The sequence below is a fragment of the Calypte anna genome, chromosome 1 (genome assembly GCF_003957555.1).
Source record: "Calypte anna isolate BGI_N300 chromosome 1, bCalAnn1_v1.p, whole genome shotgun sequence".
Classification (NCBI taxonomy): domain Eukaryota; kingdom Metazoa; phylum Chordata; class Aves; order Apodiformes; family Trochilidae; genus Calypte; species Calypte anna.
This window is the reverse complement of record NC_044244.1, coordinates 41,097,257-41,124,882: the sequence shown is the minus strand read 5'-3', so window position 1 is coordinate 41,124,882 and position 27,626 is coordinate 41,097,257. Positions and strand designations below refer to the sequence as shown.

Below are 27,626 nucleotides of genomic sequence, written 5' to 3'. Positions count from 1 at the left end.
AGTTACAAATCCACATCAGCCAGCTCACCAGTCAGAAAACTTAGGAAGAGAAACAGCTATTTTGTGTGGGTTAAACTAGCTGCCTGCTGGATTGAAGGCTATAGTTGGTCTATGCCTACTGATCATTACTGTTCCTTAGCATTTCTTTTTGTTTCTATAATTCATCCACCCTGAAAAGAGATGTTTGTCATAGCCTCTCTTGAAATCAGTCTCATTTTCTTTCTGTGTCATAGTAATGTTATCTCAAAAAAACTAAGGAAGTTTCAACTTTCTATGCTGAATCTTGTTTTGCCCTTGCATGGTGAAGGCAGTCTTTAGAAAATGCTTATGAACCTACTAAAAATATCAAAATCTACATGCCTTTTAGATCTCAGAATTCAATGAGAAAACTACATTTCAGGCATTTGCTTGTTTATTATCCTGAAATCATTATTCCATGATTTTAGAATTCTAAAATAATTTTCTTTCCCAGACTTGAGAATATACATCTGGCTTTTTTAATGGATTTGTTTAATTGGAGAGCTCCCAATTATAATTTATGTTTGTTGTCCATACATGACTACTGAATGAGAAGGCAAGCTATCTAGAAAGTAAAAGACTAGGGCCACAGTTCATGCCTTTCCATTTCTGGTTACAGCTCTCACTTTTTTTCTGACTTGACCCTTTCAAAAATAAGTACAAATGAGTAGAAATACCCACCCTTTATAAAAAAGGTCAATCAGTAGTTATAAAAGAATCATAACTATGTTGGAAAGGACCCCTGAGATCATCAATCCAACTCTTGATCCACTACCACTGTGGTTCCCAGACCATGGCACTGAGTGCCACATTCAGTCTCTTCTTAAAAACCTCCAAGGACAGAAAATCTACCACCTCCCTGGGCAGCCCATTCCAATGCCTGATCACCCTGTCTGTAAAGAATTTTTTCCTACTATCCAACCTATACCTCCCCTGGCAGAGCTTAAGCTCATGCCCTCTTGTCTTACTGAGAGCTGCCTGGGAGAAGGGACCAACCCCCCGCTGGCTCCAACCTCTTTTCAGGGAGTTGTAGAGAGTGATGAGGTCTCCTCTGAGCCTCCTCCGGACAAAAGTTATGAAGTACTTAGAGAAGGCTGGAGTAATGCCAACTAGCATTAAGTTTTTGTGTTTACCTGTAGTCATCTGTGTTTTTACATATGACATGGACACAATAAGATTGAATTTCTGCTTAAAATGTTGCAAAGTACACTATGAGAGCTTGATTGGTTTGAGTAATGTGTCAGTTCCTAAGGACTTTAACATATGTACTATTTGTGTGTGGTTAAATATTTTCAATAGAACTTGAGCATTTTGACCTCTGTTATGATCTTAAACGCAGTGTTTATTTTCAATTGCATAGAAGAAATGGGACATTGTTTTGTCTGAGAAACTAATACAGTAACTCATATAGGCTCCAAGGGCAAGATTTCAAGTGCCAGATTGAGCCTCTACTCACTAAAGAAAATGTTAACTGCCTTAAATTTGTATTAAGCTAGTATTATCATCGAGCAGGGAGCAGCCATTTTGAAATGCAAGCTACAAAGCACAAAAGCTGCTGTTTAAGAATTAGTATTTGTTACACTGGTAAACTGAACCATGGATTATCATTATAGATGGTGAGGGAGAGGAGTATAAAAACATTACCTACTTCATGGGAACTATCTTGGGAGTACCAAGATGTTAAATGTGTCCAAAGCAATTCTAAATTTTAAGGGTAGCTATATTTGGCCCAAGGGACTCATATTTTTGACAGTGTACCAAGCAGTGTTGCTGGATGAACAGGGCACCAGTAAGAATGCAGTGTGCTTTCTTCTAGTGTAGCCCAGATGTTATGAACCTTTGAGCTTTTCTCCCATATAGAGCCTGGAGATCTTGTTTTTTTCATAAAAAGCTAGGCATAGGAAGATACACTCTGGTTTAATCCCAGCAAAACCCAACACATAGCCAGAACATATTCACAGACTCAGAAGCAATTTTGTGTATGGAGTAGCCATAGTTGCTGTGAAAACAAAGACTGTGGTTCCTCAATAGCATTTGTTGCAAATTGGAAAGCTTCTGGTTGGACAGTACATTTAAACACCCTAATTTATTTTGTAGTGATATGATGAAAGTCAAACTGACTGATTGCATATATCAAATAATTCTAGACAAGAATACTGTATGATGTGCTCTTGACTGCTAAGTCTGCCCAAAGGTGATGCCATTTTCCAAAGGAGAAATTACTTCTTTTCTTTTTCAAAAAGTAATAACATATAATCAAAAAGAGAGGGGGTAGAGAATCCATCCTTAGGTATTTTCAAGACCTGGCTAGGCGGTTGTGGCTGACCAGATCTAGTGGTGATGAGTTGGCAGGGTTGTGGTAGATTAGATTAAAATCTCCAAAGGTCCCTCTTGAGCAATGTTTCTGTCATTCTGTCAGTCTCACTATTGAGCTAGAGCTAGATGTCAGTGCTCATTCCTGAAATGAACAGGTATCAACAAAGTCCTTTCAATAGGTAGCCTTGCTGTTGATGTCAAAAGAGATGGTCCCAACAGGTGATTTGGAAGTCAGCAAGCCAAGATAATGGTGGAAAATTGAACCTGGATTTGAAACAGAAGGTCATTCCTGTATTATCAAGCTGGGTGTTATCTCTATGAGGACGTCATTCATGGAACCATGTTAATAAATGATTAGAGAATTTTCAAGTTATAGATTTTCAGCCTTCTATTAAAGTTCATTACTCTCACAGGTAGGAGTTTTAGCATTAGCTACATCTGGAATGAAGATAGGCAGTACAATCAACTTGTGCCTCTGCACTACTAAAGATTTCAATTGCACAATTACATATGGTGTTTGCCCAAAAAACCCTGATGCATTCAGTCCACAAGACTGCTGTGCTTGCTGAATGTGTATGACTCTTTTTATGGTCATTATTCAGAATTGCCTTGTAAAAATAAATGCCTGTAGAGATGCACATACATTTTTATATCAGCATGTGAACACCTCTCAGAGATTCATTCTTACATGTGTGATCCGGAGTGTTGCTATGTCTGCTTCTCTGCTTGCACAAGGTTCCAGTAATGGACTTTGCCCTTCTGCATGTTTTTCCCATTGATTTTTTTGCAAGTCAGTGAGTAAGTAACTTGGCTCTCTGTTCTCCAGTTGCATGCCATAACTGATGGCAGGATGTGAAGGCTAAGGAACATAGCCCTGATCAATAATCAGAAGCTTGTGTCTGGCAGAAGTCGTACTAGCTATTCTTTCAAAGTCTAGTATTGCACCTCTGCCTCAAATTCATTAAAAATACGTGCAACTGCCGAGGAACAGGTATTGTGTGTGTATGCCTTGATCTTGTGAAAAGTGTCAGGAATTCCAGTGTAATTTTCTGTTAAAGGGTGGATTATTGTGCATGAATGGCAGGGTAAGAGTACATATTTTACCTCACATGGCAAGAGAAATGAAAGTGGCAGAAGGAAAACACCTTCCTAGCCACTGAATTTCCATAATACTTCTAAGCAGCTCTGCAGGAGTTTGTTCCTCGTTCTTTCAAACAAGTTTATAAGGTAGGAGAGCATTTTATCTCTTCAAGTGCTTTTTTTCATTTTCCACAATGTGGGAAAGGAAGGGGCAATCAAAGCCCTCTTGCCAAATATATGACAATTTCATTATTCTAAATGACATATTGCCCTGGATAGCTTAAAGAAGCCCTTTAGTATGAGATTGCCTCCAGACTCATTATCCAGAGAGTGGATTTTTGCTTGGCTTTGATTATCTGGAGGGATCTATTCCTGTGAAACAGAACCTCATTTTTCTTTTTGCAGAATTAGTTTTTCTCTAGTGTCTATGTATTCTCATTTCCTCCTTCATTCCTTTCTTATAGGCCATCTGGAACTTTAGAAACTTTCATTTCCCAGTCAGGGAAAATAGGAGAGCAAAGATTAATATCAGCCTAGAAAGACATTTGTGACCATTTGCCCTGAAGTGACAGACACCCAGTCTGGACTCCTGGATTTTTGTAGCTCTTTTCAGTGCTTTGTTGAGGTTCCTGCATGTTTACATGTGGGTCAACAGCTCTTGCACAACGTTGATGGATAATGGGAAGTGAGTGAAGACAGGTAGGGGTGTGTATGTGCAGGGTGGGTTTTTTCTGTTTAAGTACTCAGCTTAGTACTCTGGGTCAGAGCTCTGGCTATGCCAGAAAAGATGGCTGAATTCCTTCTACTCTGAAAGACATCAATCTGTAGGTTGCAATAGTATCAGCCACCAGCTCAACGCAAAGCTGCCTTAACAGGAGGCTTATTCTCCAAATCATCATCCCACTTTGGTGTGAGGGCAAGAAGTTTGTTCTAATGTGTCAGACATTTTCTTGGTATCTGGACTACTTCACTATGTAGTCAAGTGTCTTTAAACTAGCTACATAGTTCAATATGATCAGTAATGCTTAGCTTTAGGTGTCTCTCTGATGTATTATTTTCTTGTCTGATTTTTTTTCATCAAAAAATAGATGACTTTGTAATAGTCCTCAAATATTCTCTCTTCTGTGTGTGTGTGTGTGCACATCTGCACTTTGGACAGAAAGACTGGTGACTTCCAGGTGTAATTGGGGTAGTTTTAAAGAGCATGCAAAAGGCAAAATGAGGCAGATATGGTTGTGTCCCACACAGAAGCCACCCATATCCTAGGTCTCTGTTTCAGTGCCTTCCTCCTCCATCTTTTCAAGAACAGCTATAATCGTCTCTTTCATTCCTCACTGAACTTGGTTTCCATCAGTAAAATAATGTAGCAAAGATTTATAGATTGATTTCATGAGAGGGACACACTTTCATTTTGCAAGTGATGAATCATCTAATGTTTACTTTCCCAGACCTTGTACAAATCTTTACAGTCATTGAGGTGAACATCAATTAAAATGAAAATGTATTAAAATAATATATTGACTTCATTTAACATAATGTACCTCCCAGGTTGGGAGTGTTATTTCCAGATAGAGCAGCAGCAGTACAAGATGTTATATTGCAGGTTTCATTCCCTCTGAAATTTACAGAAAATTGTAACTTCTGTTTCAAAGTGAACACTCAGATTTATAGTTCTTATTCCCTCTTTCAGACCTGCAAAAAAACTATTCAGTGCCTTGCACATGACTAAAATATATAGATACTCAAAAATTTGTGTTATTTGACAAAACCTTACCAGAAGTAAAACACCTGATCCTCCTGCATTCTCTTCTTGCTATACTCTCAAAAGAAAGAAAGAAATGCAAAGTGCAACTACATCTGTACTGTTTTCTAAAGCAAGAAATACCACTCTAAAACTCTTGGAAACATCATATTAAATAGATTTTTGAGCAGGTGGCTTGTTTGCATGTCTAGCTCAGTCAGGGCTACAGTTTTGTATGGGTAGATGTGGAAATCCTGGATGTGGACATATTACAGAGTGCTGGGTTTTGGTTGCTCAGAAGTTCGTTTCTCCCAAACGATTTTTAAAGTTGGGAACTATTTGGAGCTTTTTTAATTAATGACTTTGAGGCAGGCAATATAAGTGAGTAATTTAGATAGACTGACTTGGTTCTTGAGGATAATGAAAATCATGAGCGAGAATAATAAACTCATTATTCAGAATAGATGCATTTCAAGTTTCAGAAATTCTGGGGAGGAGGTTGGTGTCTAAGCCTAAGCCTACCTGATGTGGCTGCATCACTATGGTTCAAATGCTGATGATTTATTTCAGGCATTCAGTAAGCAGTAGTTAGGATGTGACAGACATTTAAGAAAAAGCAACGTGTTTCTCTCTTCTTAAACTCTCTTCTGGAGTGAAAGCAAAATTCATCATCGTGTTAAAATATATTAATTAACCATCTGAGGCACATAGATATAGGTTTAATTGTATTTTAATAGAATGCTGGAGTGATATTTTAATTTCCTCTTTCATACTTAGCAGAAAACATTTTCCGTTTTGGAAAGTGCTGTTTCTAAAAACACTTAACATCACAATACACTATGGTTTAGTTGCAGCATATGGAAGATTGCAACAATGTTTTTTCCTGCAAAATGATGTTGATCTATTAAATCCAGCTGTTGAAGGAAGTGTTTGGGAGAAACGAAAGATACTGAACTCTGAAGTGTGAAAGTTTTCCAGTGGCAGAAGGTGAGACTAAGAATGTATTCTGGCTCTTTTAACATCAGAAACAGATTAGAGGATTGTTTCTCTCCTCTTTATTTATTCTTTTTTTAAACTAATGGCACTTTGCTAAAAATGGCACTTTGCATTTCATTTGATGAAGACATTTTAGAAAGCATTTTCTTTACATGACTCGGAAGGCCAGGAAATGCGTGTCTCATTCAGAAGACATGACTTAAACAGGTGCTATTGCTCACATGAGCAATCATACTGAATTCAGGAGAGGTCTTTTTAATGAAAACTGCAGTACAAATTAAGTGACTAAAATGAATTATCAAGAATCATTAACATTGCTGGAAAAAAAAAGCTGTATGTAAGAAAATAAAAATTTATCTGATTAAGGTGAATTTTGTAGAGCCTGCTAAAGGAGCGTGGTTGTTGTTAACTAATTAAAGTCTGCCCTAGGTATTTGTTTGAATAAAAACATAAACTCAACTACACCTATCGTAGCCCATAAATATCATCCAAGTAAAACCAGTGTTATAAATTGCATGCTCCTATGGAAATTTGTCCATTTCCCACAAGTAGACAGACTTTTAAAAAAGCTTAAAATATCCTTTCCTTTCCTTTCCTTTCCTTTCCTTTCCTTTCCTTTCCTTTCCTTTCCTTTCCTTTCCTTTCCTTTCCTTTCCTTTCCTTTCCTTTCCTTTCCTTTCCTTTCCTTTCCTCTCCTCTCCTCTCCTCTCCTCTCCTCTCCTCTCCTCTCCTCTCCCTCTCCTCTCTCTCCTCTCCTCTCCTCTCCTCTCCTCTCCTCTCCTCTCCTCTCCTCTCCTCTCCTCTCCTCTCCTCTCCTCTCCTCTCCTCTCCTCTCCTCTCCTCTCCTCTCCTCTCCTCTCCTCTCCTCTCCTCCCTCTCCCTCTCCCTCTCCCTCCCTCCCTCTCCCTCTCCCTCTCCTGAATAGAGACCAGAAGTTATGATTCCACATAACATTTTGGGACAAGTCCTGTTTCTTGTTACGTCGGAACATGTCGTAGGGTTTTATATTTCTGTATGTGAATGGGGATTTGCATTTTGTTGTTCTGTTGCAAATGTTTCTAGCTTTAGTTAAATTAGAAGTCAAAAAATATATTGCTTTAGCTTAATTAGCTTGGAAGAAAAAAAGTCCTTTCTTAGGCAGTAATTATTAGCTTTATGTTATTAAAAGGAAGTAGTTCACACTCAGTTACTTAGCAGAAATAATTGAATCTTCTGATCGAGTAAACTAACTCACTTTGGATTCAGCTGGTTTTTAATTTAAGACCTATAGAAGAGAAGACCTGTAATCTCTCTACAGGGAACTGGCTTCACTTTCCTGCAGTTCATAAACCACAAGAGTGAAATTGCAATCCCCCACAGCAGTTTTCTCTCTATTTTTCACATGTGCTTGAAAGTTTAATTTTATGAGAAAGAGCTGATTTTAATGTTTAAAGTGCTTTTTTGTTGCTGTTTGGATGCTTTTTTCCCCATTTTTTTCTTGAACAAAAGGCCTAGCAGCTCTATCTGTAGTCTGGGCTGTAGTCTCAGACAGCAGCAATTTCAGGATGTTTCAAAGATGTAAACACAGTTGGGTACTGTGATGAGCCCTTTGGCAATATTCCAAGAGAAACACAAATAGCTAACTAGTTTGGAGCAGCTCTACATGGAGCTGATTCTCAGCTGAAGTAAACTGGCAGAGCTCCACCAGCTTTTGAGCCATTTACACCTGGTGAGAATCAGCCTCCCTGCTTCACAGTTGCTTGTATGTATGTGTTTTTCCTAGGTTTTTACACAGTAGATCTGTTACTACATCAAGAACTCGATGGTGAGTTTATATTGTGCTCTATGTGAAGCAGAGCCACCATCACAAGAACTAATTGTAACAGTTAGCTGAGTGTTTCTTAAGGGGAAAAGTAATTTACCACTTGTTGTGAAGCTGTTTAACATCAGAACACTTCCTTTGGATTTGTTGTTGGTAAATTAACTTTATTTAATAAATTAGCATTGTTTAATATGACTTAACATGAAGAATTTTTTTCCCTTGTAAGAAATTAGAATGAATTGGAACCAGCATTGGAACAGAGGGCTGCATCTGCATGTATCAATATTTCTAACTGCATATTTTATATAGCTTAAGTAAATTTTTTTAAGGTTATCTCAGAATTTCTAGTTAGGTGAATGAGCATCCGGGTGGTAAAGCTGTACCTTTTTTTGGATAGAAAGGTACATTGTAGCAGTTGGCTTTCACCACTGTACTGTGGGATGAATTTAGGACTGCAGGAAAACATGAATTTGGAATTTGGGATTGCTTGGATGTTGTTCACTTCAGCTAGAAACATGGCACATGAAGTATCAGTATGTGCTTTTTTAAAGAAGAATTAAGTTCATCTGTTGCTAAATTGAAAATGCTAAAAATAATACACTTCATGCATATATGCACACATGCTGTATTCCTTTATTAGTTTTGGAAGCATTTTCATGCTTGTTTAACTCAAAATGGTTTTGAATTTTCCAAGGAAAAGAAGGCAAAAAAACCCCCAACAACAACAAAAAAGAAAATACAAACAAAAAGGAAGGAAAAATCAAAAAGAACTGACAGACATTTAGTCCATATGGCCTAATTACTTCTAGTATTTTGAGAAAAGAATGTAAACCTGGTGAGTTACTAAACTGAGTAGTGGCTACTGTGAGGGACGTTTTCTTGATTCTCAGTCCTCCTAATACACATCTTAGGTGTTTTAGTCATGCTCCATCTAGGAGAATTCCTTCAGGAGCTGGATTGTAATAAAACCCCACAAGTATTGTGTCTCCACTTAAAGGGATATTTCAACTCCTTGCTTAACAAATTTCTGCAAAGTCTTAGAGGACTACAGTGAACACTGACTAGCTGAACATGTGTGAACATGTGTGAATAATATTATTTTTCTTTGTCTGTCTGGTCATTTGGTTGTGAAAAGCTGTAATGATGCCATGCACAGACAGGCCTCAAATTATTTTTCCTTACCAATTGGCCCATTCTTGCCAAGTTTCACATTTAAAATGAGCTGGTGACTGTACTGTGGAAAGAGAGGCTGTTATCTCCCCTGTCTTAACCCTTCTTCTTTCTGTGGCTATCCACTGTCAGTATTTGAAGTACAGTCTGGATAATTTGGCCTTACCTGTATTTTTACATACTGAGAATCAGAGAGACTGAGGGAACAGACAGAAATCAGGAGCTTATGCCTTAGATTATGCAAGACCTACACCATGCATTAAATCCAAAGGGCTATATTGAAAATCTGTACAGTTCTATATCTGTACACTCAGCATTGACTCTCTTGGATAATTATTCCAAATTAGCTCTTACATTTTTTTCTTGGGTTTATTTTATTATTTTTAGAAAACATCAGATGACATATTATCATTTGGCTCCCATCAGAATGAAATAAACTATTTGTATTTGGTATTGGCATGTTTAAATTCAGTCTTTCATTAATTTTTCGCCTTACCTGTTATCTTCTGTTTTCTGTTATGAAGATCAAGTAGATTTAATTTTATTTTTCATTGTTTTATAAAAGATTAATGTTTAGAAATGATCACTTCCTATTAGTCACAGCTCATTCTTTCTTCTTTTCAGTCAGAGATGTATGAAACCTTTTACTAAACAAAGGGTGAATGATTTCATGTGTAACTCAAGTTGCAAAAGAAGTAATTACTGGCATGGGGCCATATTCTGATTTTTTACCCTCCTTTCCTTTTCTGAAAACAATATTTTAATTTGATTCAGAGTTTCAAGAGCAAAAACCTTGTAAAGCAAGTCAGCCAAATAATCAAGAACACCACAAAGTTTCCCATGGAAGAAATGTTGTCTGTTGTAGTCAACAGATGCACTGAGGATCTGAGTTCATTTTGCTTCTCTCTGCACCCTCCTGAACTAACATTGTGCAAACCATCTCATGTCTTAGGACCTACATTCCCCTCCCTTCTGCTTTCTCCTTTCCACCTGCTGAGCTGTACTTTGTGGCCATGTGTTTTAGGGGATAATCTTATATGAGATTAACCATCATTTGCATTTATTATTTTTAAGTAGAAGGCCTTAGCTTTTATTTTAAAAAGCCCTGGTTCCCATATTATGAATGAGTGAATCTGTTTCTTTTTTCTGTAACTTAATTATTTTCATACGCTGCTTCCTTATTTCTGCTCTAAAATTATACCATGCTTGTCTCTCTCTCACAGGAAGTTAGACATCATACTCCTCAAAACTTCTGAAACCTGTTTGTCTTTAAATCTCAGTTACGCTGTTAATGCTCAGATGCTAAAATGTTGAGCGGTGCTTTGAAGCCTATAAACAAACAGTGCCCTGCCTGCCTTGGCTCTAATGGCCTAATGGCTACTTTTCTGCCTGCTTTGGATGGTCCTCTTGAATGAGAGGAAGACAAGACAAAAAGATGAGTGTTGTGTTATGTCATGTCACAACTACTTTAGATGTAGAAATAGCAAATATTTCACACACACAAAAAAGTGAACTTCTATCAGTCCTTGCTTGCATTGTTAAAAAAGCAGTATAAATATTCAGTGAACTGGATTGTTACTGAGGAAATGCTAAAAAGGCAGTTCAACAAATTATTCTTTCTCTCTACTCTGTACTTGTGAGACCCCACCTTGAATACCGTATCCAGTTCTGGTATCCCCACCATAAGAAGGACATAGATCTGTTGGAATGAGTCCCAAGGAGGGCCACAAAGATGATGCAGGGGCTGGAGCACCTCTGCTACAAGGAGAGGCTGGCAGAGCTGGGATTGTTCAGCTTGAAGGAAAGACTTGTAGTGAAACGAGGCAACCAGGTGCCACTAATTGCCAGGTAGTGGGCATGAGCTTGTGTTAAGCCCACCTGTGCCTGATTAGGGCAGGCCCTCACTGTGCATGAGCAGGACCAGGGGGCCAATAAAAGGTAAGTCCTGAACTCACAAGCTCAGATCACCCTGGGACTCACAATCTTGGCATGCTTGGCTTTAACTGCTGCTTTCAGCACTGCACTACCTTCATTGCTCCACTAGAGCTCATCCCCGTCAGGGTGAGGCTTCTGAGTCTCGAACCCACGGCCTCGACATTGCTCGAGTTTGTTGGTTACTAAGTGCTAGCCGGCTGCGCTACTCAAGCCTCACCCAGACGGGTGCCTTTTAGCTGCAAAAAAGATTTCTGAAGGAAATTTCATGGAATAGAGGAGGTGCAATGATCTGCCTGTGATGTTTTAGTTCTGTGCTTTTTGCTGCCAAGGTGTTTTTGAGGTGTTGCCCACCAGTCCCTTTGATACATTAATGGCTATTCAGTCAGTTCCCATCCCAAGTTCTCCTTGGGTATTGAGCTGTGCAAGGGAGTTTTCCCTTGAAGTCAAAGAGAGTAATTGCCTGCCTACTGGTGGCAGGATTTGTCTTGCTCAACTGGACAACCTAGCTGCAGCAGATGCAGTAAATCTTGCCATCCTGAAGTCCTTGTGGTAGGTGGCACCCTGCAAACACCATGGGTGGGAATATTTCTGGCTGCCTGCCATGTTCATCTTTAGCCAATGACCAAGAACTGTTGAGGGTCCCCTTGAGCTGGTAACTGCACAGAGAGGAAAGAATCCCTTCTTTCAGTTAAAATGTTTAAATTTAATCAAGGTAATGGAGAATGAGATTTCACTGTCTGATTGCTAGTAATAGAAAAATCCACACACATTGATAATTTCCCAAGTCAGGTATCCCTTTTTGTGTTTTTTGTGTGTCTGCTGAGTAGATTGAGATGGATACCAGTGGTTTAAAAATTGAAAACCTTAAATTTTCATGTAAATTACAGGTCAAATCTGTATCATGCATCACTGCCCTTTACAGTAAATCACATATAAAACTAAGTTATGCCCCATTTAAATGACAAAAGAGTTCTTGGACCACATGGTAGCTCTTTCTCCTAGTAGCTGGATAAAAGAAGAAAAACTAATAAATAATTAAGGCAGTAATATGTTTGACCACTTTTTTTCAGTATGACTTTTTTCTGTTATTATTGTAATAGAAATGCTTCTTTCAAAGACAACTAAAGCACTAATGATAGCTAAGAAGGTCGTTCTTAGGAGGTTAAACTGGTTTAATTAGAATTTATGAGAAGGTTACTATAAGAGTGCAGAAAGATGTTAAGGGGTTAACCTATAAGAGATTACATTGTAGTCAGTGTTCTGTTAAAGTTTGAATTAATTTTTCCCATGGGTTTTTCACATTCTAATTTTCAACTAAATGAGACATCTGTTTCAGAAAAGGAAAATTTGCTATGGTTGTCATAGCAACTATCATTCTGTAAGAAAATTATTCCAATGGTTACTTTAGAACAGAAAGATAGAAATTCAGTACATAAAGCAACATCCGATTGCTAGCACAAATTCTGATATTTCAGCTTTTTTTGTTGTTGTTGGGTAGAGTATTTGACCTCCAAAACTTGTTCATATGTTTTTAACATAAGGTAAATTGTGCTGTAAACAAATTAACTTCCAATACATTTTCCCCCTAGAGCACTATATGTAGACAGTCATTATTCTTATCATAATAATAATACCATAGAATTTCGGTAGTGTGTGGAGAGACTCTAACTGTTTGCTATAGGAAGATAAGACTTAAATCAAAAGTACATTTCTACATGAGTGCTTTACTTTGGAGGTAAAATACATTCATGATGTATGTCTTTAATTGCCAAATACATTTTTGGGGTTTTTTATCTTTGCAAACAGCAAGTTTTTCTCTTGTAGAACATACAGGACAGTATTTTCTTCTTAAAATATCATTGAAAAGAAACTTATAAAAAAATTATACCTGTCCTGAATAAGCATTAACAGGGGATCTAGAAATTAAGTGCTTGACATGTAGGCTTAACTTTGCTTTCAGGCTCCATTATAAATGGATATTTTTGACAAGTTTGTCTTTGCACGATAACCAGGTCAAAGACTTGTTAGTGGGCATTAGAGAAGACTTTTTTTCCCCAGGTTCAGAAACTTTGATGGTTGTTTTGCAATAAATTTTCAGAAGAAGACACTTCAAGATTTGTAAAATCCCCATGCATTGGTAAAGATGGTTTTGCTTTGAGGGTGGGGGTACTGAAGTGTGTGATTTGTCTTTCTTCTCTCAGATGTAAAGCACACCAGCATCCTCCAGTGAATCCTCTCTTGGACTTCAGATTTTTTATTTTTTCATTTGCCAGAAATATTCCAGACATTTATTTCCATCTCAGGGTTGTCACAAAAGACAGCATAATGGCAAATCACACAAGTTATAACATCTCTCTTTCACAAAAGAACAGCTCCAGCATGCATAACTTACTGGCCCTGTGCTCGGGTGGCTACACGCTGCAGTCACTACAAAGGGAGGGAGGGGAGAAAGGAGGAGGGGAGGGAGAAATGGGGGAAAGTGCTTCTTGTCTTAATAAGCAGATCATGTCTTTTCATAAGGGGAAGCAGGCTTTTTAAGAAGTGGACGTCTACAGGCTGGCCCTAGTAGAGGCAGACAGGGACTGTCACAGATGCATGTGCCATTTGTGGTCATTCAGATTGCAGCAGGATTAAGCTGACTTCTGGCAAGACCTGTGACAGTCACAGATATTTCTCTTAAAAAATGCTTCACTGTATCTTTAAAATAATTATTGCATAGGGGTTTTTTGACCTTTTCCTCTTAGGTAAATATTGATCTTTATCCTTGGTTTCTTTCTCGGGGCATGGAGTGTCCACAGCCAATCCTGCTGTGATGAAGGACACCACCTTTCTTTGCTCTCCCCCCAGGACCTAGGGACAATGCTGGCTATGCCCAGCAGAACAGGGGTGGGTCAACGGTGGTAGCAGGGGCCTGTATTCACTGAATCTGTCAGTGGCTTTAAAAGCATGATTTACTTTTCCTGTACTTCGTTTGCCTTCTATTTACCCTTACAAGTATTTTCTGTTGGTGAGGTTTTGCTCCTGGAAAACTTGCTCTGGGCCTAAAGATAATTTGCCAAACAGTTGAATATTTTTATCCTGGTGAAGAAAGATACTTGACACATAAGATGTGGAACACAATCCCAGGGCAAGGACGGATGGAGAGTTAAGAAAAAATCTAACCTCTGTATATTTTTATAAAGCTTCCCAATTCTGTAATAGCTGAGCACCTTGTAGACTCCAGTTTATTTTCACAGAATTGCTGGGAGATTAAAACTCCCATTCTGTCAGTGGTGAGCTGTAGATAGAGACAGGCTGATCAGACTCTCACAGACTGGTTTTGTTCTGCATGGCAGTGTGATACAGGAATTTTGCTGCTAGTTCACTACTAAATAAGCCAGTAACTATACCATGAGTTGCCACTCCAGCAGTAGGAATGTGAGAAGTCATGTACCTGTAAGCCAGGTGCTGTTCTGCCTGTCAGGAAAGGATGCTGAACAGGTAGGCAGAAAAGCATGTTTTCATATCCCTGTTATATGCATATGTGTCTTTGTCAGCCAGCCACCCTGGTCTCAGCAACCTGAGTCAAAACAAGATTTCTGCTTCATTGCTGCTGCTATTAGCATCTCTTCTTTACACACCTTCACTTCTCTCATCACAGCTTCTGGAGGCTGGGACGTATTTCTGGCTCCAGTGGCAGATGTAAAAAGTTTCAGCTTTTTTGCTTTTTTTCCCCCTGGACACCTGTTTATTCAGATCCTGGCTAACCAGGGTCCTGTGTGATGGAGAGCTAGGAATCAAGCTCTTAGCCATGGACACAGAAAGCCCTTCAGTCATCTGCCTAGAAAAGCTGAGGATTTTTTTTATCTGTAGAAGAAAGGCAGGAAACATTTTGCAAGCCCTCTTCTTCCTTTCCTTGCAGCAGAATTTACTTCCCTTGAGTAAGCCATATCCTTTTATATTCTAGAAAGCTCTGTTTTTTAAGCTGTTTTCAATAGACATGTTTTACAGCATTCCAAAAGGAAAAGTGGGAGATACATCATCATGAAGATTGCAGACATGCTAATTTTTGAAATGTTAGTCAAGCATCAGTAATGGAAGAGGATGAATAATAGCTTTATAGGCATCTTCTTTTGTCTTTGCCATATACAGTGTAAAGAGGAATTCAGAGAATTTGAAAAAATTCTTTCTGCCTTTTGATGTAATGAGGGAGTGTAAGCTTTCCTCAACAAAGTACTATCTCAAAGAAAACTCTGGTTGATGTGTATGTATTTATAAACACTAAGGCTGCAATTACCATAAACCTTATTAAATCACAGCAGCCTATTTGTTATTCTCCAAATATGGATATGGCCAGAACACGTCAGTCAAAAAATTATTAAAAAATCCCAACCTAAAACTAACCCCTCAATTTTATGACCCAGAATTAGAGCATAGTCAGCAAGACATAATTTACCACTGTGATATAATTGCTGTGAAATATAGTTTTTTAATTAATGGGATGGTAAGATACGGATGAGTTGTGTTCTGACTGGCAGTGTTACAGTCCCACAGCTCCATGATGAGCTGGTCTATAAATATATATTTTTAAATGTAAATGCCCATCTGATAAGAAATCCTGAATATGGAAAGTCTTACTTAAAAGTAAGTCAGCACACCAGAGGACAGAAGAAAATCTTATATGAGAAAAGAAGCACTATTCTTGTTCTGGTGGGGAAGTAAATCCAGCATAGGTGATGTCTCCAGCTTTGGAGCAGGATCTGTTCTTGCGCCTGGTCTGTCCTTTCCCAGCTGGTCATAGACTAAGGACCAAACATGATGTGACACAAATATTCACACCTGGGTATCTGAAACAGGTGTTCAAGATGTAGGAGTCTAGCAGGCTAATCCACGCATGCAGATCTTGGTATACAGGTTTTGTAAGAGTTACTTTTTACCTAGTTAGAGGAGTACTTTGAATATTTTACTGTATGCTACCTCCTGAAAATGGTAAGGCTTGTGCTGATTTGCCACACGTGAAATAATACAGTTTGTATGGAAAGAGGGTTTTACTGTGCACAGAAAGAATAAAAACGAATGTTAATTGTGTCTCCAGATTCCATGCTAGTGAAGTCTATCTCCATATTTTAATTAGATAACCAGTACATGGAAGCAGCACTGAAGACATTCTCCTCCTCTCTTGGCAGGCAACCTTGGTTTTATGGCTGGGGCTTTAATCTTCCACGAGGCCAAGCACTATTAGAGAAATGGAACCTTATTCCAGATGGAATAGATATTCTTATAACACATGGACCACCTCTAGGTAAGAAAATACTAGTGCTCTTAGCTGTGTATTTCAGATGATTTTGCAGTAACTGATGGCTCTCCTTAGACAAAGAGTGCAATCCTGACCTTTAAAAGTCAAAAGAAACATCCATACTGATTTCAGTAGCACCAGGGCTTCAGATCAGTTTTATGTTTTATGATTACCTATGCTCAGCAGTCAAGAAGTAAATAATGGCTTGAAAAAAGAAAACCTTACCACATAAAGCCTTAGTGAGCTTTCTAAATAAGCAAGCTCTAGTTTTCCTGTTTATTTTTCTGCTCTGCCATGGGTAAAATCAGTAAATTTAAAGCATGGAGCCTGTTTTAGGAGAAAGCAGGTTTATTTTTTTTAGCACTGTCTTTCTGCCTCACTTGCAGTGGCATTATTGCACCAACAAGTACCTGGAGGCAGTATTTTTTCTTAGTATACTGACTTGTTTCATCTTCTGCCACACAAACTCAAGTGCTGCCATTGTTTGCCTATTCTTTGGACAGTGTAGGTAAATTACCTGTGTTTAATACAGTCTGGCAACACTAATGAATCAACAAGAAACTGTGTTGTATTTGTATTTTACAAATAATTCTAAAGGTGATATAAAAACCAGGAGAGATTTCTTATGATCCTAGATAATAGTGAAATTATCTGTGTTATTGAAATAATATAATGACAGAAACGTGTCCAGATTCAGTAAAAGCTCCAGGCTTTTAATGTGGTTTTCAACATATTTAGCACACAGGAATGTAAATGCCCATCTTTAGTACTTTATGCAACAATGTGTTTAACTCTCATTGGTTTAATAAATGGACATGGAAATGAAGCATGTACTTCAGTGTTCTGCTGAGTCTTACTGCTGAGAAGTCCTTTGTGTGACATGAAGGCAGTTGGTTTCTTTAAACCTTTAGATTCCCCAATTTCCTGAAGCTAAAAACCTCTTGTCTTCCACCCTTTCTTCTCCTCTTTCAGGGCTTGGAGAAGAAAGTATCTGTGGTTTTGTTATTTTCTTTAGAAAGACGTTTGCATTCCACTGCTTCCTAATCCTAGGGGAAAGGGCTTCTTTGTCAACAGGGTTTCTCACAGTAAGGGCATGTGTTTTGATAACTTCATTTAAGTGGAGTCTCATACCATGCCATAGACTGATTTTAATAGGGACCTGTATTGTAAAAGTGGATGGCCGAAATTAATCACTTAGACCCTAAGATATCAGCTCCAGATGCTTAGTACAGGGGATAACTGCTGTTAGGGCCCAAGGCATGGTGCTGGGCCTTTGATATAGTTTTATGTATGTCATATTTAGAACTCTGTCAGAAGCTTCTTCAGCACTTTTAAAGCTGTGTTTAAAACCAGTTGATCAGCTGTAAAGAACTGCAGCCATCAGCTGATTCAAAGAATATCCCTGTACCTACCACCTGAAATCTAGAGCTGGAAGGTGGAGAGAGGGTTTTTGTACCACTCAGCTTCAGCCACCTTGCTAATTTAACCACCAGACAGTTTCTGGGATAAGCAGAGGGAGAAGAACCTCTACTGAGCATTGCAAAGGTGGCATTTAACAGACATGCTCTAATAAATTTAGTAACAAATTTAATAATTGAATGGTAATTTAATAATTCAAATAATTCTGAGGAAGAGCTGCCCATCTCCACTGGCTGAAACGGGGTAACATGAATTGAACCTATGAACATGAATTCCCCCTATCTCCATGTCTCAGTATTCTCTCTTCTTTTTTTTTTTTTTTTTTATTTTTTTTCCTGAAGTTGCTCCTGTCCTTCAACGATTTTCTTTTTTAAAAATTCCTATTTCTTTGTCTTTTTTTCTGGTTGATGCATAGATAGCTCATGGCTCAGGCACAGAACCCTCTGCGTGAGGGCATCAGCTGCTGGACTCCCTGACATCCATGCCAACAAATAATCTTCAAAAGAAATTAACTCTGTGCCTAACTTAAGAGAACCTCCTTTTTGTGTAGCTTTGTCCACAAACATTTTGAGAGACTGGATCTTCCTTGATCCACCTCCACCTAGGCAATTATTTTAGCCAGAAAGCTGATTGCTGTAATTCTGATCTTGGACAGCATCACTAGAGCTGTTCCTAATGATCATACATAGCAATCAGTGCTCTTGCAATTTCTTCTTCTTTTTTCTCCAGCTTGGCTGGCTAAATTCTGTCCATCATCCAATTTCTGGGTGCTTTGTCATTCCCTCACTATAAAAGAGCTACTAACTAAGCTCCTAAACCAATTAGTACAACATTATTAGATTTAAAATTGCCTGCATGATATAAATGCAGAAGCACCATTAATAGTTAATGGTCTTTGTACTTCTAAGTCATTTAGGCAGGTAACAAAAAAATCTGAGTAACTTTTTTTTTTCTGCCTTAGAGTAGTGCTTTGAGATGAAACCAGGACAGGGATACACAGGAGGTTCACATGGAATGAGAAAACAAAAATCAAAATATATTTTTGACCATTTTATTAGTAAATTTGACCATTGGTGATGTTTATTATTAATAAAGATATGTCATGTATTTAATAGCTTATGAAACATAGTATTCACAGCTATGAAATCAGTACTAATGCTCATTTTTATATCAGAATGTGTTGGTTACTTTCAGGTGTAGTATAACTTCTAAAGTCTTTTCCATGATTCCTAAAGATAAGCATTTATGATTCTTCTATTTATATTCAAGAAGTTAACTTTTTTATTTTTCTGTTTTTAATTTAATTTCACCTTTAAGTCTTCATTTGTAGCTGTATGCTTGATTGTCTGTGACAAAGATTTATATTTTCCTGACAGCTGTAGAAAACCTATTTCAAGTAACCAAACGTTAAAAAAACCCTAAGATTAACTCAAATTGTTAGTTAGGTATAATCAATTACTCTTAGTTTGTGTAGTCAGGTGTACATAATAAGCTGCTAACATATGGGAAAGCTTCAGAAGGGTGATAATGCATGTAAACAAAAACATGTTCAACATAAATAATGCTTAATTTAATGGAGAAGTTAATTTTATGGAATTTTGTTTGTGAAGTTTTTGAAGTGGAAATACTTTGGGCTTTATGTTCACCACATACATTTTGACAATTAACTATTTCAAATCATGAAAGTAATACAACCTATTGTTATAACATGTTTGCTTTAAAAAAATCCTGACTGGATTCCAGAGGTGTTGCTGTCTGCACTTGGACATCTTAAGTACTTACAGTGGATTTTGAAATGTGTTGGAGACCAAGAGTGACTGGTAAAATCAGTTACCAGAACTGAGCATTGCTTTGCTCTGTAATTCACTGGGATTTGCTTTATTTACATTCCCCCAACAGGAGCCAGGCAGCATCTTCAGAGGCATCTGAATGAATTAGGAATCTACAGCCATTATCAGAGCTTCCTCTTTTTCCCACCTAGGATATTGCATTCCCGGCTTGTTTCTGAAAATTTGACTTAGCTCTCTGAGTTTCAATGATGAAGGCAATTTTTTACCATTTTCATAAACCCTCACAGTATACTGAGCCCAGTTTTCAAGCACTGGCATCTAAAGGGATATTTCCAATGTGAACCTACCCTAAAGCTCTAGCAAATCTGAGAGCTTTTCCAAGAACTTGAATATCATAATTCTGGTCTTTTAAGCCAGTTGATTAGCTGTTGTTCAGCCATGCTTGAGCAGACCTCAAAAGCATATGTATGAGAGATGGGTCCAGACTCTATACCTCTCTAGCAGACTACCATTTTATCAGAGGCACTAGATACTTATGCTATTGCAGCAATCTCAGTCAGAGATACAAAGCTAGGACAGGCACAAAGGGGAAGCACGAGAACACATAATGACAAATAGAATTATTTTATCTTATATGTTTCCAAATTTGAGCCTGATGAAAATAGCAGAACAGTAGAAGGAAAGCAAGATTGATTATTGCAAACCTTATAATACAATAACATCCTTCTCATACTGATTTCCTTTGAAGGAAACATGAGACTTCAATTGGCAGTGAAGAACTCCCTTGCAGTATGTTTTTAGACATACAAGCAAGTCAGTGTACATTTTTTTCTGTATTCATGAAAAATGCATTTTTATAGAAATTTTATGCAAGTAAATGCAGTGCCTAAAATATCTGCTGCTGAAGGGCTGAGCTTCTCTTCCTATATGAGGTCCATAGGTTTAGGCTAGGGGGGCTTGCTGTGTCATGAAGCCCTTAAACCAGTTTTATTTGAGAATGTTAGTTTTAGGCATGCTGTAGGTTCTTCACCTGAATGCCATTACTGTAAGATTCAATGTGATTACAATATAGTTTTATTATTAGCAACATAGATTCCATTTCATCAGTCAAAGTGTTCAGTTTTAAAAAATAGATCCCAGAGATATATTTAAGCAGCTAAATGTTAATTTAGATTCTTTTGAGACCCATTTTGGACATCCTGCTCTTAATACTATCTCACTTTCTTAAAGGAAGAAGAATGGATAAAGCATTGACTTGCTCCATTAGCAGCAGTGCAAAAATACTTTAATTGCAGTGATTTTTTTTCCTTGAAAAACAACCAGCAAGAGTTAAAATAGTCCTTTCATAGACCTTTTTCTTTGCATGAGCATTTATGGGTTTTCTCAAGTATTTCTCTTTCCTTACACCTCTACTTAAAGGCACACTGATTTTTCCACGTCAGTTCTTCTATGGCTGTTTACATGAGATTTGAAATCAGAATAATACTGTGTAGCATTACATCTTTGCAGGTAACCTGCCTTCTTCTAAACCTCTCCTTTCTTTTCCAAAGGTTTTCTAGACTGGGTTCCCAAGAAAATGCAACGGGTAGGATGTGTTGAGCTGCTAAACACAGTCCAGAGACGAATACAGCCACGGCTTCATGTTTTTGGACATATCCATGAAGGTCAGAACACATTTCTTTCTATATATATTTAAAAAACACAAACATAGAAGTCTGGTTGAACTAGCATTTTCAAGCTTGAATGTCTGAACTGAAGCACTTCTGGAATTTAGATCCTTACTTAAGTGCATATTGAGAGATGAAATTGGCTGATTCCCAGGTTTCAATATTTGTTCTTCAGCTTCTCTCTCAGTTTCTGCATCTACAAAACAGGGTGATGCCTCCTTCACGGAGAGGATTACTGTGAATTTTAAAAGGAGAACACAAATCCAGTAGTTAAAAAAAGTGACTAAATACTAGGTTTGATGGATTTTATTTTCCTCTGTAGAATCTCTGTGACTTAAAATAATTTATGTAAGCTCCCTGTTTCTTGGTTTCTATGTTTGTAAAATGGGTGAGAATGCTTTGGGGGCTGCATCTAAGGCTTAGTCTTCAAGATTGCACAATAAAGGTTGTCTCTCCTAATCAGTGCATATATGAAGTTGAAATCAACAGGGATGTCACTACTGACTTGTGTAGAAATTTAAGATATTTATTCATGTATCTATTTGCTTTGGCAGGAGAAACATTTTGTACCCAGACAAAATACAGCAGTTCTCTTGACTGATTTTTAACTGGTTTTAAACTGTTTAATTTTTTAACTGATTAGTTCCCTAAACATAAGTCAGTAGATGGTGGCAAATACATTCTACCGAAGTCAGTGACAGTAGGAGTTCCTCTCCCAGCAAAGGTAGATGCTCTTTGCTATAGAGAACTCTGTCCTGTTCACATACCATGGCTACAAGTCTTCAAACAGTGCCCCTACCAAAAGAAACCACTGGGCTGTGCAGAAGTGGCATCTCCACAGAGTGGCATGTAAGCAGGTATTCTCACTGCTTGGGCCTTGGCAATGTTAACTTACTGTCAGGAAAAGGTGCTCAACAACTGCCAGTTTTCTGATTCTGTGACTGCTCCAGCCTTTGAAGGATACCTGTGGGTCTCAGCAATGTAGAAATGAACAAAAAGAAAAACTGGAGTAGCTGGCACTTGGTTACTACCTTCTGAAAGAAAACCCACTCTAACTTGCTGCTGGGTGCTTTCAGAATGCTAGGTTTTGATTGACACTGGTGAGAAATGTGCTGGTGTACAACCAGTGGAGAAGACATTCTGGTCATTATTTTACAGCTTAAGGGTTAAGCCCATTCTCCTCTTGTGTCTCATCTTCATTTACCTAACAGTGCCTGTTAGTTAATGTCCAAGGTGCTGTTACATCACAGAGTAATCAAACAATCATAGGCAGTATTTTTTCCTAACCTTTTGCTGTTGTAGCAGTCTCTGAGACTCTGTACAAGAGAGCTGTTGAGTACAGTTCAAATTCATTGTCTTTTCAGAAATTGTAAGCCAAGTGCAGGGGATATAAGCAAACACTTAGCAAGCCATGAAGCTTCAGGCAGGTAAACAAATTCACATCTGCTAAGACTGAAACCAACTTTGGCTCCCAAGGGAAAATAATGGCACCTCTACGGAATGGTAAATCTTGTGAATTAATACAGTTGGCACAGTAGGTATCAGTACATAGAAACAAGCTACTCTTCTTGTTAACTGTCATAATTTAGAGTCAAAAAATGGGGAACTGCATAGCCTGTTTTGCAGTGGGAAGCTAAATCTCTGCAGGGGAGAATTCCCATTGCAGACAGCCTGTGCAAACGAGGCTCCTCTTTGTAGAGAGAATATATGATCTGAACAGATGAGTTCCTCCCCTGACTGAGCATAGCTACATCTGCAGCAGTCATTTACTGAACGTCCGGGAGGAGATGTTCAGACGAGATGTTTCATCCCTGTCCCCTCCTTGCACTGCTGTCTCTGCCAAAAAATACCTCTGTACATGGGCTTGCTGCTGATCAGAAGTGATGAGCAGCATAGCAGGGACTCCAGCTAAAATCCTTGTTTGACCATTACAGCCAGTGCTTGGCTGAGGTTGTGGCTGAGGAAACTGTTGGCAGTGAGGTAGGAGTGAAAACTGTAGCATTAGGAATCTTCAAGTGAAAGGAACATATTAGTAAGCTCATTCTGTTCTCTCCAAACGTGTAGCCGAGGAGACAGAAAGTCCCAGCAGCAATGCTGACTGTCCTCTGTGCAGTTTGTGTTTTACACAGAACAATTGTTCTGTGGCAAACAGCAAATGATTTAAAGAAATGCCTGTGACAGGAACCTGACAGAGTTTTCTTCCTTCCCTAGTCCCTAATTACAGTGTGGTTTTTCCATGGGGAGTCCAGGAGGCCCTGCATTATTCAGGGTATTTTAAGGAACAAAAAAGAAAGGAATTTGGCTACTGTTTCTTTGTTTGTAAATTCTGCAACTAACAATGCTTATATAAGACACAAAATTACACTCAGAAAACTGTGGGACTGCAGGATTTGAATAGCCAGAGCTCAGTGTATTTGGCAATGAATACGTTTCACTATTCATTTAATTAATTGTGAGATTGAATCTTAGTAGAAATGCTCTCCAAAAATTTATTTCTGATTGTGAATTAATTTCTTCATATTGATCTTAGTATTTCAATGCAAGTTTCCACCATTAGTAGATTTTTGACAATGGAGAGGGTGTCTTCTTTGTCATAACACCAGAGCAGTTGAAGAGCTGCTTCTTGCACTTCACTGTGTTTCTATAGGCATTAGAACTGGAAGTTTGATTTTCTGCAGATTTAGATGTAGAATTGTTTGGCTTGGATATCTAATAAAACATGATATGTAGGTGAGGGCTTTTTGCCACTGGTGAGACATACAGAAGGATATATTTTCTCCTGTGAAAATGTTATGGCATGTGAATTCACCTTCTCTGACAGAGAATGCATTATTAAAGCCATTTTTTTTCTCTAACTAAGCAGACATGTTAGTCTCTTTCCATCAAATTTGGTTGAAATTGGTCAACAAATTCAGACACATGGGAAGAAGTTCTTCATAGACAAATCCCTCCCAGGTACACATGCACACATACTCCCCTTAGCCAGGCAATGCTTTTTCTCATTTGTTGCTTGAAAGATGTACAACACAGGACAGAAAAAAAGGTGGAAGTATGAAAATTGCTCAAATTCTGCTGTGCTGATGACCCAATTATATTTTCTTCAGTGTCATATCTTATTCTTTCCAGTATTGAGAAGGTTGTAAGAAAAAATGCTTTTCAGAGAAAATAGAATCTGTCTTTATAAGGAGGTTTGGCTAGCTGGATGCCAGATGTTATAGCCACCAGCTAGCAAGGGTCCATTTTGCTTTTCTCACCCAATTTAAAAGTTGGCAAAAAGTTCTGTGGTAGGACAAAGGTTACTAATTCAGGACACCTTTATGTTTTGCATGAAGAGAATGCTAAAATTGCTTCTGAGTAATAAATGTGACACCACTGTGTGATAAAGATGAATAATTAAAAGTTAAAGAAGATAATAATGAATAATGAGAGTAACCAGAGTTTTTTTTTCTTTGTAGGTTATGGTGTCATGGCTGATGGAACTACTACCTATGTGAATGCATCTGTGTGCACTGTGAATTACCAGCCACTTAATCCACCTATAGTTATTGACTTACCTACTCCAAGGAACACATGATTATAAAGAAAATATAAAGTTGTGCCCAACACATTAGCAACTTTGTATTGCTGCCTGAGAATCCCGAGAGGGAACCATTCAACAAAAAAGCAAAAACCTTTTATCCTGATAGCTCTTCACAGATAAATTCTGAGTGACAAAAGTGGATGAGGAACAAAATTTGGTGCCAGAAACAGATTAAAGACTTGAACATTTTGCCATTAAAATATTTGTGAACATGGAAAAGTGAATGCATTCCACATATATATGTATATATATACATTTACATATATATATATATCTCTAGTAGGGACTTTTGTATATACCGTACATAATATTGGACTCACTTATTAAAAGAACAATGTCTTTCAAAGGAGTGTTTCTTTAAGAAAGTTTGCAGTTTAAACTTCAGTGTTTAGACTAGGATTTCCTCATTTCAGATGTTTCCCAGTGAGCTCTTAGTAAAAGAAAAATGATGGTAAACATGTTTTCCTTTAATTAACATGGCAAATATAAAAGATGGTGCATGAATGACCAGTCACAGGAGGAAAGCTATTACTTCAAGTCCTCCAGGTCTAAGTCTCTGCATCTCTTCAAAACCAATGCAATAGAGGCCCTAATTCACTGTACTGAAATGAAGTTTTGCTACATCTGGCATTACAGATGGCAAGGGAAATGGTGCATATTGCTGGCATGCTGTAAACAGCTCAACATTCAAGAAAGGAGACTGTTAAGTGCAGTATAAACTCAGGAATTTGTAACCTGGACTCTCCTGTTAAAAAAAAAAAAAAAAAAAAGGATGACATTTCCCTTAAAAAAAAGAAAAGAAAAGAAAAGAAAAGAAAAGAAAAGAAAAGAAAAGAAAAGAAAAGAAAAGAAAAGAAAAGAAAAAAAGAAAAATTATAACTGTGTTTTCATATGGTCAAGCGATATGTGATTGTATGTAAAAAGCAAAAAGAAAACCCCAAACCTCAACTTCCCCCCTAGTGTTCAGTAAATGTATTTTAAATAAAACCCACTGGGACTGTTCGTTCAAAACCTGTTAATGGGACATGCAGCCAATGATGAGGTTAGTGGTGTGAATTGTGCACCAGTCAGAAGTGATTCAATGTCATTGTGATTTTTTGGTCCTTGGGGAATGCTATGGATGTCAAGAGAAAGGGTTCACCTCAAGGTGGAGTTTGGACACTCACTTTTGGGTAGCTATGTAATAGCATAAGTGTGATGAGTGAGGATTACAGCCCAGTGGGTACAGAGCAGCAGGGTGGCCTCACAAAACCTTTCTTTGCTATTTACCTGCACATGGACACTGCTGAGAGAAGCCCAAGACATAATCATCAATTGAGTTGAAATCTGTCCTGTCTTGCTGCATGTGATGCAAGGAAGAGCAGGGGACATGTCAGGAGCTGTTGAGATGGCAAACACTTGTACTGTCCATGCAGCTTTCCTGCAAGTTAATGGGGGTGTTGAAGCTGCTGGGATTACTGCCATGTCCCAAGCAGAAGCTTGAGAATTGATAACAAACCCTAAACAAATAAATAAATACATGTTTTAAATGTGCCCTACAAGAAATAGGTTTCTCTCTTGAGCTAACAAACCCCATGCTCAAAGAGGAATCTTTTTGCCTTGACGGAGATAATTTAACTGCTGTATTCTGAACATGAAAATCCTGAATTTAGGGCTGATGGCAGCTAGACATTAATCTTACAGACATTGGGCAGATCACTGTACAGGGCTGTCGGCAGGTCTGCACGTAGCCCACTTCTGCACACACACACAGTGGATTATTGTGTATGTTACATTTTGCCTGATACATGGATGTAAATGTGAGCTTCACGTAGCAGCTGCATGCACGTTATTTGCATACACAATTTAAAATACCTGTGACACAAAACCAGGCTATGTCAGCCTCTAAGTGAGGTAGGCAGAAACATTGCATGTTGCTGGCTTCCCATGGGCATCAGCTCTTCCAGCTGCTGCTGGGAGTAGTGACATTTGAGCCCAGTAACTAACTCGTGCTGTGGACCCACCAGAAACCACCAGACCACCAGAAAACATGACAGGTCATGGGTCTGACATTTCTTGTAAGCTATTGGGTGACTTGGGGTCTAAACTTAATTTGCAGCTTTTTTCCTGGAATGAAACCCAAACCAATCTGTGGTGCCTGCAACTGGGTTTTGGGTGAATAGTTTACAAGTGCTTGAGCAGTCTGCTGTGATAAATTCAGATGGGGCCACTTTTGTCAAAACTATTGGTGTAGAAATTGTAGGATCAACTCCTAAATCAGCAAGGACTGAAATTCATAGCTGAATATGAACTCCCACCATCATTGGGAAGATGAGCAATAGAGTGTGGTTAGAATGAAAGTGTCTTAGCTAGTCACAGTTCAAGCAATTTGAAACAAATGTGGCAGGAAATTGGCTGTATGTTAAAGAAGTCTGAAATGTTTACATTTGCTCACAGCACTTAAGAGACTAAAATGTTAAAGTGGGGGGAAGAGGTCCCTGTATTAGCCTCAACAAAATTTCTATGTCAACCATAAACTATTCTCTTAAAAATAACTTTTCCTAAGGTAACTTCAAAATACTCTGTATTTTTATGTGGAAAGGATATGAAAGCAGCTGTTACTTCAAAATATCATTTTAAGTACTTGAGGTATGGAAGCTTAAAGGTTATTTGATAATTTTTGGCATAACTTGATTGTTGTTGTAATTTTTGGTCAAGCATGTTAGACAAATAAAGTCTTAAAAAAAAAACAAACAACCCACCACCAACAAATAAGGCCTCTTTATATCCATTCATGCATTCAACTCCATGTGGGAAAGGCTGTCTTGTCTTCTCCAAGTGCAGAAGCCAGCCTGTGGG

At 38.1% G+C, this 27,626-nt stretch overlaps 1 protein-coding gene across 1 annotated transcript in view; it reads left to right on the top strand.

The window, feature by feature from the left end:
• MPPED1 (metallophosphoesterase domain containing 1) overlaps positions 1 to 24,782 on the top strand; it is a 61,974-nt gene extending 37,192 nt beyond the window's left edge. The window contains exons 5-7 of the mRNA XM_008490245.2: positions 16,223 to 16,338; positions 21,092 to 21,205; positions 24,664 to 24,782. Of these exons, the coding sequence (XP_008488467.1) occupies positions 16,223 to 16,338; positions 21,092 to 21,205; positions 24,664 to 24,782 (349 nt within the window). The remainder of the gene's footprint in view (positions 1 to 16,222; positions 16,339 to 21,091; positions 21,206 to 24,663) is intronic.
• Positions 24,783 to 27,626: the final 2,844 nt, after the last annotated feature.